Here is a 16,351-nt window from a genome sequence, read left to right on the forward strand (position 1 = left end):
AATAAAACTAGAAAGAATTTAGAATACTTTTAACATACTTTTTCTCTTATTTCATTTGAATCTTTCTCTTGTGATTCTCAGCTTATTATTTTCTATTTAAAGAAAGTAATATACAAGGCTGGGCATAGTGGCTCCTGTAATCCCAGCACTTTGGGAGGCTGAGGCAGGTAGATTGTTTGAGTCCAGGAGTTCGAGAGCAGCCTGGGCAACGTGGCAAAACCCCATCCATACAAAAATTAGCCAGGCTTGATGGCATGCACCTGTAGTCCCAGCTTCTCAGGAGGCTGAGGTGGGAGGATCACTGCGCCACTGCACTCCAGCCCGGGCAACAGAGCACCCCTGTCTCAAAGAAAAAAAGTTTTAAGTAATGTACAAATAAACTTCAGCTTAGCCCATTTCAGCTTAGCCCATTTTAAAGTGTAACAGATTTCTCCTTACAGGACCCAAACTAATGAGACAAGTTTTTCTCTTTTTTTAAATCTTTAGGCATTCTGAAATCCTTTATAACAAACAATAAGCATACGTGCCGAATTGCTGGCTTTTTCCATCTTAAAAAGATAATTTTTAGTGAACAAAAAGAAATGTAATGTTGAGCAGATGAATTGACATCAAAATAATTTGACCTGTAAAGGAAAGAGAAACATTTTCTTGCTTGTCATTATTAATGCAATAGGGTACACTAATACGAGTAGTGCTTTGTTCAAGCCCAATAAGATCTTTCGTTGCTCAATACTGTATTTTCCTGATCTATACCTGAAGGCTTGGGTGGAATGAAGTTTTAACTCATTCACTTGTCTGATTTTTCTACCTGGAAAGCTCTTATTTATATAGTAGGTTGTTCTCCCTTAAAGGATAGTTAGTTACTTATTTGATTTAAGCAACATAGCAGCATACACATTACATAGAAGAACTCAAGATAATCTGTTGTCCTTAAATAGTGTTCTTCCTTACAGGATATGTTGAACATTAAAAAACAGACTTTGAACTTTAATTCCTAGAATATATGAAATGGACATGGAGAAAAAGATCACCTGCTAGCTTAGGTGTGCCTTAGGGAACCTACCATTTGAAATGAAATCTCTAGGGAAATGTGTCTTCAGCCCTTTATGCTACTTAGTAAGTGAGGCTGGGAATCCTGCTTAGCCTGGATGAATAACATGTCCGCTGGAACACAGCCCTCTGTGAGTCCACTTTCAGGTGAAATGAAAATATATTTTGTTTATTCTTACTTATCTTTTTAATTAGATCTTCTAATTAAATCTTCTCGTTCTGGGGCAGTTGTAAAAATCACTACTTTGTATTGCTTTCATTTTGTGTCAGTCCCTACTAGGCATTTGGAATTCATTATCACAAACATTCTTGTCTAACCTATGTGGAGGCTTTATGATTTCCGTTTTACAGCCAAGGAGAGACCCAGACAGGCTCAGTATCTTCGCCCGTGTTGCCAAATTGCTATCCAGTAGCAGAGCCAGGGCTTCCTATCTATGTCTGATTCCTGAATGTCAAAGCAGTACCACCTTCCTAGGTGCTAATGATCATTCACAAAGCATCTTACCTGTGAAAAAAACACTATTGGGATTATACCTTTCCTCCTAGTGCTGTGTGAAGGGCGAAATGTGTGCAGAACTGGTAGTCTTTGGAAAGGGTGGATAGTGGCAGTTGTTATTTTCTAATGCAAGAAATTTTATCTAGTAAACAGTTATAAGTTTTGAGTAGAAAATTTAGCAATGTAAGTTACAAAATATTTAAATATAAGAAATTTGATATGCCAATTGTTTACATCAGAAAAATTAGTTTGATTTCCTTATGTCCTACCTATGAAAGGACATATTTAAGGTGGCTTGACAGCTCATTCAAGGAGATGAAAAATCAAGAGCCGAAGTCCCTAGCTCTCTTGTCTTCTCCTAAATTTTTTTAAATGTTAGTTAAAAGTGAATTCAATTGGTAACCTTTCTTTTTCATTAATAACACACTGAGGTTCATGAATAAATTAGTCATTAACTCCAATGTTATAAGTAACATCTTAGAAGAGAGGAAGGATATATAAAGCTACAGTCTCCGAGCTGGTGATGGCAGCTGACTAACTGGACTGAGTGCTATATCTCACTTGAGTTTTCTTCATTCGCTGAAATTGCTGGAGACTGGGCAGAGATGGGAAATGACAGCATTCTTGACCCTGTGGGTGTCAGAGGTGCAAAGCATTCAGAGATAAGTGGATGAAAGAAATGAGGTTTGTTAATAGAGCCCAGGAAGTCAGAGAATTGGGGCTTGAAGAAGAAAGACCTAAAGGAAACATCTGCTAACAGTTCCAGCAGGTGGGGATGGGAGAGCGAGGAAGGGGGAGGAAAGAGGGTCAGAATATCCACCTACGCTGCTACTAAGCTTGTTGAAAAGAAAGCTGGTCTAATTTGACGTAGACTCTTCCCCTCTGGATCAGAAAAACAGAAGCATTACAATGTGCTATTCATACAGAAAGTGTGATTAGAAAAAAGGAAAATGCACGTGTGGGGTTGAGAACATCTGCTGTAACAAGTCATCTAGAGACAGCTAAGCAGTGGCTTTAAAGCAGCTTGCTAGTGTTCGGCAGAAAGGTTGAAGAGGAATGGGGATGGAGACCAATGGGAAGAGAGTAATTAGGTCATGCACCAGCCTCCGTCCTATATCTTTTATTTTCTCAGTGACAGACCCAGAGTCTCGTCAGCAAGGGAAGACTGTGATTAATGGCATCAGCCAAAAATATGACATGGAGATAGATCGCTCATAGCATGGTGCAGCTAGCTGGTGCCTGGGAAACAAGCTTACGAGACATATAACAAAAGTTGTGCACCAAACATAATGTGAAAAAGACCGGTTTCTTGGGAATGTTCTCACTTTTATTTCTAAGTCATGTATTTTGGGGACCTTAAATCTACTTTATGTGACACGCAGTGATAGCTACTCGATTTCGTAGTTTTTCCATCCACAATGAACTATCAAGACTGGGAGTAAATAATGACTAACGTACTCAGTTGCAGAGAGATCACTGATTACTTTGGATATTGTTATTTATTACTTATTTTAGGCTTTTATTTATTAATGATGGGATACTGTCCATTTTCCAACAACTTTCACATGTAGAGTTTAAGGTTCCCCATCCAGCTTTTTCAGTATTCTCATGGTTGAATAATCCTGACTTTGGTGCTACCATATATTTATATGGCAATGTGTACTCTTCCAAGGTTCACTTATTTGCATTACTTTATTTAATCCCCACAAACTTCCAATGGGCAGATACACAGTGGTGTAATCCTAATTTAAAAATTTGGATCACTGGAAATAATGAGGTTTACTTTTTTGCCTGAGATCACGCAGCTGGTTCCTAATGTAAAATGACTAGATCATACCTTTCTCCTGCAAGCTCTTCCAGAAACAGTATTGAGGTGTTGGGGCTCATGGGGATTCTGACTGGTGCACTCCACACTCCACTCAGATTCTACTGATGAACTGATAACCCTCTAATCTGGGTCTCCAGCCCTGATTTTACCCCAAGCTCCAAACTCACTGCTCCTGCTTACCTGGCTTATCTACACACGGAGATCTCACTAGCAAATGAGCTCAACCGAATTTATTAGCTTTCGGGCCCCTCCCAGACCTCGTGATCGTGAGTTCTTTATTCTAGTAAATGTCATAACCAAACTCTCAGTTGCCTTATTTCTGCAGCACCTGCCACTGTCCAGGTCTGGGCCTTCACCAGCAGCCCTCTAATAGGTGTCCCTGTCACCACCCTGAACTCCCCTCCTCCACGTGCATTCTCCCCATCACATTCACATGTGCTTTCTGAAATGCAAATCCGATCAGTCTCTTTCCTGAGACTTTCAATGGCTTCTCTTTGTATTTAAGATAAAATCTAAAATTCTTAACATAGCTTCCAAGGGCTTACAGAATCTGGCCCTATGTTTCCACCATCCCTCGCCACTCCCTCTTTTTCGGTATATATTGAATATTTTCCGGCTTCCCAGAGTGTGCCCTGTTCCTTTTGCCTCCAGGGGTCTGTACCAGCTGCTTTCTTTTAGAACTCTCAGCCTAGACACCCTGGCCTCTGGGACACCTGCTCTGCCACAGCGCCCTCTGCTGTGCTCTGGATCTCCGTCCATTTCCCTCCCTGGACTGTGTTGTCAGGAGCGCCTGAGGCATGGCCATCTCGTTTGCCATTGTATTCCCATATTGAGTGCAGTGTATGAATCAGCTGGGTGGACATGACATTTTTGTTGAATGTATAAACACATGTTTCTAGATTTCCAGTGTTCTTTTCACGTTCCCCAACAATGTGCTCAATATTCTCTGATTGATTTTAGTATTAAATTTTGAGTTCTTCTCTAAGATGTCTATACTTTGTAATTGTCCATAAAATTTCTTTTTTCCCCAGTATCGTGCTTTACTCTGATTAAATCTGGTAGCTTTTTGGATGAACTTAACAGATATCAGTAACAAACATTTATCAAGTAGTTCCTTTGTGCCAGGCACTGTGTTAAGTATTTTTCATGAATTTTCTACTTCCTTAAAATGATTCTGTAAGTTAAGTACTATTGTTATCCCCAGTTTATAGATGAGAAAATAGATACAGAGAGATGAAGTAATCTACCCAGTATCACAGCAAATAAGTAGTAGAGTTGAGTTTTGAACTCAGTGCAAGTCATACAGTTAAAGCCTGTTCCGCTTATGAAAAACAGAGCTATAATTTCTGTTTATAGAAATGCCTGTATTCTTGTGAGTTTCATAAAGGTTGTAACTGTTTGAATTTATGGGCTGAGTGTAGGCTTTGAAGCTAGTGTTGTAGCTGTAAAAAAAAAAAAAAAAAAAAAAAAAAAAAAAAAAAAAAGGGAAACCCAGTCTTGAATGTGATGAAGATTAAATGAAATAATGAACATAAAATATAGAACATAGGGACTGGTACATTGTAGATTCCTGGAAAGTGATAACCGCTCATATTGAAGTTGTTCTAACTCTTCTTCTAGCTTACCTCACTGAACTTGAGAACTTAAGCAGTTCCAGTGGGGTGGCGGTATGCTAAAGAGAAAGTTGGATTTTTCAGTCTAAATAAATAAGAAAACTTATTTATAAGAAAACTGAAATGGCTAAGAAAAAGTGAACTTTGGATTTAGCTTGGACTGTGTACACTTGTATGAAGTTCATTTTAGCTTGTTTTGTGATTATGTTCCATATACATCTGTGAGCCAACATGGAAACCTAGCAGAGTGGCTATTTTCAGCACTTCAGAAGTGCTAATTACATACTGGCCCACGATAAAGCTATATAGGACCATCTTAAGACGTTAAGTTTATTAGCTCTTGGCTGTATATCATGTCTTTGAATTTTAAAAATAGCAAATTAGTTATTACTTGGGGAATGTATTTTGATAGATAAAATATTTGAAAATGTGAAATCTGCAGTGGAGAAATAATTTATTGAAAAGACCCTGATGGGGGAAAATTTTTGAACCACTATCTTATATCCCAAATAAGGTAAAATAGTTTGTTATTATTACATCACTGCATCTTTTTCTGCTGTGTATTGTAAGAACTTTGGTTTTTAAGGATTTGCCCTCTACTGCAAATATATAGCTTATCAAAGAAGGGGAGAAATAATGTTTTGGAGTTTAATTGTTAATGCTAATTTCTGTGAGGAGTCCTTTAGGTGGTTTCACTAAAGTTACTAAAACCATGCTGTCATGATATTTTGTAGTTATAAAATAAACAGCAGAAAAAGAAAACTTTGAAAAAAGTAGTAGGTGGACTACCAAGTATAAAATGGAAGTAATTTAAGTTGAAGTATTGTCCACTGCCCCCCAGATAGGCCCTGTTTATTATAGAAATTTAGTATGTATTGATATACCTGTTTAGTAGTTATTTCATGTTGAAGGCATTATCTCACTTGCTTTATCTCATGTGGTCCTCACAACAATCCTAATAGATAGGTTCTCCTGTCCTCAATTTTCCTACGAGGAAACTGAAGTTCAGAAAGGTTAAGCCACTCATCCGGTGTCACATAGCTAGTGAGTGGTGGAATTGGAACACAAATACAGGCCTTTCGAATTCCAAAACTCCATTTCCTGTCATAGGATATGATAAAGGAGAAATCACAAGCCAACATGAAGGAATCCTTGAGCAATTCAGGTTGGGATTATTGGTTGGCACTTTAAAGAAAATTTAGTTTGGATCGTTAGCCACGTTTCATGTAACAAAATTAATTTCAGATAGGTTAGATGGTTAAATTTTAAAAACAAATCAAAGTTTTAGAAAAACTAGAGGGTAGATTTGAGTACTTACCAAATTTCTGAAGCAGAATTTCCTGAAGCAGAATTTCTCTAAACTTTATAGCAGCAGTTGAAATCACAAAATAAAAGTATGTACAACTATAGCGTATAAAACAGGCATATAAAAATTAAATGATTTTTTAGTATCAAAAGTATAGATAAATTGGCATAAATTAAGAAAACAAGAATACTTAGTGCTGACAAGGAAATTGTCATATATTGCTTGTGGTATGATAAACTAGTAAAGGCTCTCTATAGGTTTAGCAAAAGTACATAAGCACAAAAATATCATCTCTGCAGTAATTCTGCTTCTGGGAATCTTTTGTAGTAGATAATCTAAGCTATCGAAAATGCTATCTCCTTGAAAATATTTTTGCAGTGTTTTTCATAAAACCAAAAATTAGGAAAAGAATAAAAAATGTCCAATGCGAGGATAGTGGCTAAACGCCCCACTGGGTTAAATATTTTTTATTATGTTATGTTATGTTATTTTTTTGAGACAGAATCTCACTTTGTCACCCAGGCTGGAGTGCAGTGGTGGTGCAGTCTCGGCTCACTGCAACCTCCGCCTCCTGGGTTCAAGTGATTCTCATGCCTCAGCCTCCCAAGTAGCTGCCCAGCCTCCCTAGTAGCTGGGATTTCTGGCATGTGCTACCATTCCCAGCTAATTTTTGTTTGTTTGTTTGTTTGTTTGTTTGTTTTAGTAGAGATGGGGTTTTACCATGTTAGGCTGGTCTCGAACTCCTGACCTCAGGTGATCCGCCCACCTTGGCCTCCCAAAGTGCTGGGATTACAGGCGTGAGCCACTGCACCCACCCTAGGTGAAATGTTATATAACCATTATTATCAATGATCATAAAGCCTGCTTTCCAGTGTAAAACAATGGGTATGATGACATTTTTATCTTATTTATGTTTCTACTAAGGTTACAGCTGTAGAAAATAATGTATGTTTCATAAAAGGCTGAAATGAAATATTTTATAACCAATGAAAGAGTTTATAACCATTAAAATCTTAATCATGATTATTCAGGTAGTGAGATTAAGAGTTTGCTTTCTTTTCCAAGTTTTTGATAATATTTTATTATTTACAAACTCTAAACATAAAGGACTTCTTATTTGACCCACAGGATGGGTTTCCAGATTTCCAGGATTCTGTGCAAACGCTCTTCCAGCAGGCTAGAGCTAAGAGTGAAGAACTTGCAGCTCTTAGTTCACAGGTAACATAAACTCCCAATTATTATTTCATAATAGTATCTGAAGGTTAAAAAATAAATGACTACTTCAGCTAGCTTCAGTTTTAAGTGTTTGAGGACTGACTTTTTATTTCCGGTTGTTTTTTAAAACGTCATCTGAGCCACAGCTGTATCAACATGAGAGCAATAACAACTTGGTTTGATTCAGTTTATGAACGGAATCTGATATGATACTACTTATTTATTCTTGTAGTTTTGTAGGAAGTGAGACGGATTCTGTACTCAAGAAAACTTAAACAGTTTGATAATCAGGAAAACCAGCCATGTTGACCCTGGCTGTGTGTAATACAACTCTGAGATAAAATAATACTAGTTCTCAGTAAAATATCAATAAAATACTAATATGAACATTGTAATTATTGTTAAATCTTTTGCATTCATATTTATTGAAAAACTGTTAAATGAATATGTGGCTTCAGGTGCTTTTGCCATTAAGTTATTTAATTGTGTCTGTATACTGAAATTAAAATTTTAAAATGCTTTCTGCAAACATCATCTTTTAGAAAGCACTGTAAGCTTTTATTCCTGTTGAACAGCTTTCTTGTAATAACTTGCTTTTGGTCAAATTTAGTACTGCTAAGTTTTGTTTTTTTCATGTTAGAATGAAAAATACATTTTTAACCTCAGATATGCTTATTTAAATTTTGTCAATTTAGTAACAATTTCAAATGAAATGAAGCTGTAGTTACTTTTGATTTGGTTTATATGCATTCAGAAAAATAGTATAAGTGTTTATCATGTTTATTCTGTAAATTAATATATTTTACCTAATGATTTTTACATTGTGAATCAGGGCTTTTTGTAACCAATTTTATATAGAAGCTTTCTTGTCCTACACTTTTATATAGCATGGTAGTGATTCATATCTGTGCATTTTGACTATTATCTCCTTGGCAAAATACCACAACAAATACACTGCTCTGAATATCACATATAAGTAATTTAGAGCATTGAAAAGGAACTTATAAAACACATGCAGAGATAAATTTATATGTCAGTTGACTAATTGTGTATTTAAAATATGCCTTTTTATGATTGGTTGGGAAGTACTGCAGTTTCATGATGAAGGTGAAAATGCTTATTGGCACTGATGTTTTTCTGCATAATTTACATTGTTTAATTTTAGTGGGAGGTGTGTTTGTCTTGTTCTTCTAGACAGCCGTTTTACACCTTTTCTCCCCCAAACATATTGTCATCATATTAGAGTCTGTGTCCTGCCAGATCCTAAAATAAAAATGCCAAGATTTCGCCCCAAGTGTTAGAAGTAGTTTATAGCAGATGTTGCTGTTGCTTTTAGATTTCTTTTTTAAAAAATCCTTTAAAGGACTTAGTACCTTGGAAAACAAAGGTAAGGTTATGTTGCTTTTGAACTGACATGGAATTCTCTTGAAAGAATTGAGAAGAAAGCTTTTATCTTTTGTACAATATCCAGCCTTTTATGTTTTAACATGATGATATAGACATCTATGCATATTTATGGAATTTGTATACCACATGAAGCATGAACTAATTTTAATGAATACTAAATATATTTGCTGGAGTCTGAAATTGGCATCTTTAAACCATTAAAAAATCTACAATGTTTCAGTTACTGATGTGATTTTTGCTTTACTTACTAGCAGCCTGAAAAGGTGATGGCAAAGCAGATGGAGTTCCTTTGCAACCAAGCTGGCTATGAGAGACTTCAGCATGCTGAGAGGAGGTTGTCTGCAGGGCTTTACAGGCAGGGCTCAGAAGAGCACAGTCCTAACGGCTTGACTTCCGATAACTCAGATGGACAAGGTACATCTTTAGAATATCCTAGGCCTTTAGGGCCACTATGTGCACTTCAAAGAGAAACAGAAGACAGTGGCTGATTTTTGAATTATGATATTTTGTAGAGATTATTTTACAGGTTCTCTTATCAAAGTTAGTTTTTAAATTCTTCATTTTCTTAAAAGGAAATAATTTATCCTACAGATTTTAATTTGTAAATGTTTTAATCTTTAAGCAGTTGGCACCTGAGATTGACATGTATTATTTTGTAAGAAGTTGGTGGGAATGTGAGATGTCAGCAGTACAGATTATTTTCCCCAAAGAAACGATTCCAGGAGAGATGTTTATCCTTTTTAAATGACCAAAACTTCGTATATTTTTAGACTTCAAAAACAAGTTTGTGAAATTTACAACATTTGCGTCTTAAAAGAATATGGTAACTGCTTCTAAAGTATTATGACAGAGTACAGCTCAGGTTTAGAAAGTCATGTGATTCGTGTTTTTACCATTCTACGAAGTACTTCATTCTTTTCACATCCTCACATAGAGAAAATCCCAAGCCATTGTTATTCGCTCATTCAACAGGCATTTTATTAGCATTTCCTACGTGCCAGGCACTCTCCTAGGCACTGAAGATGCAGCAGAGAACAAATCCCTGTTTACCTGGAGCTTACCTAGAGGGAGATGTACAGGTTATAAATATATACATGTATCCCCTAGTTTCAAATAGTAATAACTGTTTGAAGAAAAAAATAATTTCATAGTGCCCTCTTTTTATATGTTATTGTTATACTTTTCTAGAGAATGGTTATTATTGTAAAAAAAAAAAAAAAAAAGGATTTCTAGGTAAGAATACCATCTTACCAAGGATTCTCAAGCCATGGAGTGAAATATTACATGTGTCAACAGATCAGAGTACTGAAAGAGAAGAAAGTTCTTCCTTTTAAAAATAGTACAGGAACCTTTGAGTTGAGGTCTTGTTTAACTTCTCCAGTTGTACTTAACATGTTAAGAAGCAAAGGCGGTTATTAAAGATTTGGTGACTCTAATTTGTGACACCAGGATAATTCAGTGTGGGGTGACAGTTTGCTAATATGGTGGATTTCAGTACATGACAACATGATTGGGTGTATAATTTTTTCCCATATTTGTGCTAAATCTGTTTTTTCATGGATTTTGCTGTCATTTTGTTTTCTTTTTTTTTTAATCTGTGATTGGCTTGAAGCCTTCTCTGTCTTTCTAGTATTTGTTATTATATGATTAATGACATGCCTTGGTAAAATGGTTGCACTAGTAAGAAAATGTCTTATAGAGGAGATGTATTATATGCCAAAACTGGAATGCTCACTGGAATTCTCAGTCTTTTGTTTAGCTCTTAAAAATATCCTGGCAGAATTGTAAACCTTGGGACTAGCATGAAATGACTTGCCATTTTCCTCTTAAATTATTATTTAAAATGTTTTTTCCAAGTCTTATTTAAATTCTTCAGTGCTCGTTGACTTTCCTCACTTTTTTCCTAAGGAGTGTTCAGGCAATTTTTGAAAATTTATTTTTCAGGAAAACCATGGTGTGTTTTTAATATTATGCATATTTCTTTTTTCATTAGGAGAAAGACCTTTGAATCTCCGAATGCCTAATTTACAGAACAGACAACCCCATCATTTTGTAGTGGATGGGGAGCTGGGCAGACTTTACCCCAGTGAGGCAAAGTCCCACTCATCAGGTGAGAATGTGCTATATGATGAGAGGGTAACACTTGAATAAAAGGATCTTTAAATTCTGTTCTCCTATTCCCTCCCCCACCAAAAAAAAAATGTCATCACTGACAGTGTTCCTACAGGTTGAATATCCCCAGTTGGAAAATTCAAAATGCTCCAGGATCCAAAACTTTTTGAGTGTCAGAATGACACTCAAAGGGAACCCCCATTAGAACATTCCAGATTTGGGATGCTGAACCTTTAGTATAATGCAAATAGTCCAAAATCTGAAAAAACTTGAAATCCAAAGCACTTCCTGGTCCCAGGCATTTTAGATAAGGGATGCTCAGTTGTCAGTTTTTCTCCCCTTGGAAGTGATAGATTGCCATAACACTGGCTGCTCTAGCTAGTCTTTTTGCAAACTTCATATTCCGAACAATGACAGGGAAAACTCATAAAAGTTGAGATTACTTTGATTCACCATTACATGAATGGTGATGTTTATATGAAAGTTTAATAATAAATAGCTGGTTTGAGTTGTGTTACTACCTTTTTTGGCAATAACATAATATGAAATTGATGGACTACATGTTTGCTTTGACACTGAGAAAACCTTGCGTATCAAAATCTAGACTTTTCATGCAGATGCATTTTGGAGGTGATACTCATATTTCAGAAGTAAACTGAATTCCATAAAAGGATGAGCAGCTCCTTATCATAGTTAGATATTTACCTATTTTTACCCAAGTAAAGTGAGTTAGACCTAGTTAAAGCATTAGAGACCAGCACCATTTGAAAGAATCTGTTATCATTCCAAGTCTTAAAGTCGCTTTAAGAGTCACTTAATCACAGTCACTGATTTTATAGATGAGGTAGCTAAAGTCAAATAAATAGCTCCAAATTTGCGTTGTAAGTCAGCGGGAAATGTAGTTTTATAAGCATTAGGATTAAACCTGACTTTACATTAATTCTATCTAAATAGAATGAATTATGTATTTACTAGAAAAAAAGTTATCAAGAGCATTTATGTCTTTCAATTTTAGATCATACTCTTGGTAGCAGATGCTAAAAAGACGAGTTCTAAATAATGTTCTGGTGCTGTGACTTTATAGCATGCTATTGCATACTTGATTGTAGCCACTTTAATAATGTCAGAGGGAGGTTGAGAAATTGAAATTATCCTAAAAAGCTGACATCTTGGTCTCATGTTTTCCACAGCACAAAAAAAGTGATGTATTCTTTAAAGTTTTTAAAAAATGAACAAAAAACCACGTTTTACCAATTTATATTCCTTAGAATATATAACAGGAATACTCCAATTACATTGATTATGTGTCTCGTCATGGGGCATATTTACATATTTCATGGAGATACATTACATAGAGATAGAATTGATCTAGGTCTTTATGTAGAACCAAATGAAGAAATGCCTGAAAAAGCCTTTTTCTTTATTTTTAACTGAATAGAAATAATACAGGTTTCATATAGTGCAAGCCTGGGTCCAGATCTTAGCACCGATACTTGACTGAGTGACCTTGACTGAGTTACTTAAATACCCTGTCCTTCAGTTGCTTCATCTGTAAAAGCGAAGTAATTTCTACCTCATTGGGTAGTTACGAGGATTAAACAATATAGTGTACCTGCATCGTACACTATCTATTCCAGCCAGCAGGAATTCAATAAATAGAAGCTACTTTTTTTATTACTCTTACACAGAATTTAAAATCCCCTTCTGTTTAGAGAGGATTCATAAATTGAACTATTTAATTTCAGATAAGCTGTTAGTATTGATTACTTTCTAGAATCCAAGGTGTGAGTGTATGTGATATGGATGTTTGCATGTATATGTGTGTGTACATATCTCCCAGTATTTGTACTTTACATAAAGGTTACATTTGATTGTTATTATGTAGTGTTTGTGTGTGGTTGAAATAACTATACACATAGAACTCCATGGAATGATTTCTTATGAAAATAGTGTTCATTATTTTATCCCTATTTCTCCCACCTTAATATGTCATTGTCAGAAGAACTTTAAAAAATAGTTCCAAGGTTATGAAGATATTTTTCAGTCTGATTCCTTCATTGATGGTAAATATTTAACCAGTAACAGTTATATATGAATAATCAGCTTCCTTTTATATATTTATCATGTTGGATCAAGCATTAGATAAAAATTAATGTGTTCTGTATGCTAAATGTTTTATGTGCATTTCATTATTTAACTTTCATGCCACTTTATGTAGATACTATTCCTATTTTATAGATGAAGACAGTAAGGCTTAGAGAGGTGTATAACTTGCCCAGAGATGTATACACCTAGTAATTGGCAGAGTTTGAATTTAAATCCAGAATCCAAGCTCTTAATAGCTCTATGAACAGAAATTTTATATGGAATTGCAGAATCATGAATAGTTGATACTCTGTGGAGTTTGGGGGTTTGTTTTAAAACTTTGATTTTTGTAGTCCATTGATTTAAAATATCAACTCACTTTGTTTCCATTTTTATGTAGAGAGCCTTGGGATTTTAAAAGACTACCCTCACTCAGCTTTTACCTTAGAAAAGAAAGTCATCAAAACAGAGCCTGAAGATTCAAGATAGCTGTGATTTCTCTCACCGTTTTCTGGAAATGGCATCAGATTTAAGGATAATACTCCATCATAGAAATAAGCCTTAATAACCAGTGTTGCCTCATTCAGCTCAAACAGATTTCATAGCCAAAGCAAAAGGACTGGTACGGTAGTCTGTGGAAACTGGGAAGATAAAACAACAGCCACAAAAGAGAAAATCAAAAGAGTGTTGCAATCTATAATAGTAATATTGATTCATTCACATTCCTGTGTTAAGTCATTTTATATGGAAAGGCTTACAGATCAATATTGTAAGCATTCATTATTTAAGAATGTACGATGTATTTGTGTAATTTATAGAAGTAAAATCTAGATGTTGAGACCTGTTTGGTCCAATAGATGTGGATACAGTTTATTTTACTTGAAATTTTGTTGTCTACTTTGTGTGTTCAACGTAAATATATGTCAGAGTTTAAAATCTTTGCCTGCAGTTGTGAAAAAGAAAGCTTAAGTGATGTAGTTATTGGCAAGATTGCAATGATTATGGAAAAATAGAAAGCAAATACTCAGTTTAAGCCAAGGAAAATATTGTGGATTTAGTATTTGATAAAACTGATTTTGTTTAACAGGAAATGTTTAGCATTCACTCATATAACATCTGGTTATCAATGCACGTTTACACAATAAATACTTGAGTGGAGGAAAGTTAAAAAGATGAGCAATAGAGTAGAAAATATCTTTTAAACTAGTTGGCCTAGATTGTATTAATAACTACTTGAGATGTTTCAAAGATAGGAAGCTATTACTTGGACAGAGAACTTGAAATAAGTGGACCCATGTATAAAACCTTTGACTTAAACATTGATATTTCAGAATGTGTTAAATAGATTAAGATATAGTAAGTTAACCCTACATGTTAGAAAGATGGCGACTGTTAACAAAGGCTGTAACAGATTAAGTACTATTTTATATCCAGAAAGTCTTCTCTATGTAGAGAAGTCAGAGAGACTAGATGCTTTCACTAGGGAATATCTTCCCACCCAGCCATCACAAGTGTGGACAATCACTGCATCCACATCTGTAGGCATATTTCCATGGAAGTTTAGTTGACAGCTATATTCATTATTTATTTTACAATTTCATTTTTCTACACCTTTGAGATTTATGAATGCAGTTTTTTCTTAAAATGTATTTTAACTTGACAGTATGTTTTTAGTTCCCCCAATTTAACTAATGGACCATATGCATATATATGGGAGTATGCTTACATGTTAATAATATACTTGCATACTTACGAGAATTTCACATTGGAATTCATAATGGTAAAAAAACATACATCTGCCAATATACGTTTTTTCTGTTGGTTTAAGAGAAGATAACTGACAGCTTTACCTACTTCCTACAGATGCATCTAAACCCAGATATTGCTGAGAAGAGTGTATTGACTCTAAGACTGAGAGTAAGAGAGTATGTGTTTTTTTGTTTTTAGTTCTGCTCTAGATCATAACTGTAAAAAATATTAAGTCATAATCTGTTACACTAAAATTTGTCAGCCAAATGTTAGATGAAATGTCTGCACTGTAGTCTCAGATCACTGTCACATATATAAATTGCTTCTTCATTTCAATTTGTAGAAGTACTTTACAGTAGGAAACACCAGTAAACAACTTTTATACTGTTAAAAGGCTTTTTTCCCCTTCCTAAATGTTTTAATTGTGTCATAGTGTTTTGCTCACTGAAGAAGCTTCTTATGGACCTTGCAACTTTGTTGCTAGCTTGAGGTTGATTATTGTGGTTGTATTGTTCACTGTGTGTAGAAATAGTATGAGTACGATTTCAATAGACTGTTCAGTTTTTAATATTAGCCATAGCACTGGTTAGTATCTCAGTAGTTTCATGAAACGTTTCCTGTATTCTAATCTATTTTGAAACTTTTTGTTTTTTTTAAATTGTGTCTTACAGTCAAGTTTGTAGATTTTCATAAGCCACAATTTTAAAAGATGCAGTAATCTTCCAACCTCCAATATTTATCCATTCATTGTGGACCCACACATTGCATCTTTAAATTCATAATAAGTTTCCTTAACTATCTTATGTTTCTGGTCTTTTAAGCTTAGTGATAAGGTGGAAGCACAAGAAAAACTTCAGTAGAATACAGTTTTTATTTTGTAAACACTAATGTATTAAACTTGCTATACATTAAAGCAAATAATATATATTTTTATTTGAATTGTATATGTGAATTGGAAGTTATAACTAGTTGATTTTTTCATTTTGTTAGAGGTATTTTCACTGAACAAGGTCAATTGGTTACCTCAGTATTACAGCCAATATAGTCCAAGGGACCATTTCTCCCTGAGTCTCTTACACTTTATTGTGCGATGTCCACGTTTTTGTGACTCTTCAAGCTGTTGGTGAGGTGGGACGAGTGCACTTGCTTCCTGTGGCAATAAAGATTTTCTGTGCCTCACACATTTATGTTTATAGCATTTTCTACATAGCAGTTTTCCAGTGACTAATATTAACCCACTCTGCCTCGCTTATCTGCTTATTTAAGCTGGGTTTCAGTATTAGGGGACAAGAACTTATGTCTTAAGTTGGAACTAAGTATTGTCAGCTACCGTCATTTCTAAGAAGTCATTTGGTAAACAGGTTCTCAGTAGACTCTGGTCTGGCAGAGAGAGGTCAATTTATATTGTTCTCATTTATGAGAAGTTTATGAAGACATTTTTAAAACTCCGCCATTTCTAACTATGAATAAAAGGAGGAACATTAGGATTT

The 16,351-nt window shown here is 35.1% G+C and overlaps 1 protein-coding gene across 12 annotated transcripts in view; it reads left to right on the forward strand.

Moving 5' to 3' along the window:
- The window catches only part of LOC105468210 (NGFI-A binding protein 1), a 47,032-nt gene extending 30,992 nt beyond the window's left edge, over positions 1-16,040 (forward strand). For 10 of the 12 annotated variants that reach the window (XM_071073095.1, XM_071073096.1, XM_071073092.1 and 7 more), the window contains 4 exons: positions 7,422-7,511; positions 9,167-9,329; positions 10,909-11,025; positions 13,513-16,040. In XM_071073095.1, coding sequence (XP_070929196.1) covers positions 7,422-7,511; positions 9,167-9,329; positions 10,909-11,025; positions 13,513-13,601 — 459 coding nt within the window. In that variant the 3' untranslated portion in view covers positions 13,602-16,040. The remainder of the gene's footprint in view (positions 1-7,421; positions 7,512-9,166; positions 9,330-10,908; positions 11,026-13,512) is intronic. The other 2 variants (XM_071073091.1, XM_011718263.3) reach the window with 1 other exon arrangement.
- The last annotated feature ends 311 nt before the right edge of the window (positions 16,041-16,351 follow it).

The sequence above is a fragment of the Macaca nemestrina genome, chromosome 11 (genome assembly GCF_043159975.1).
Source record: "Macaca nemestrina isolate mMacNem1 chromosome 11, mMacNem.hap1, whole genome shotgun sequence".
Taxonomy (NCBI): Eukaryota; Metazoa; Chordata; class Mammalia; order Primates; family Cercopithecidae; genus Macaca; species Macaca nemestrina.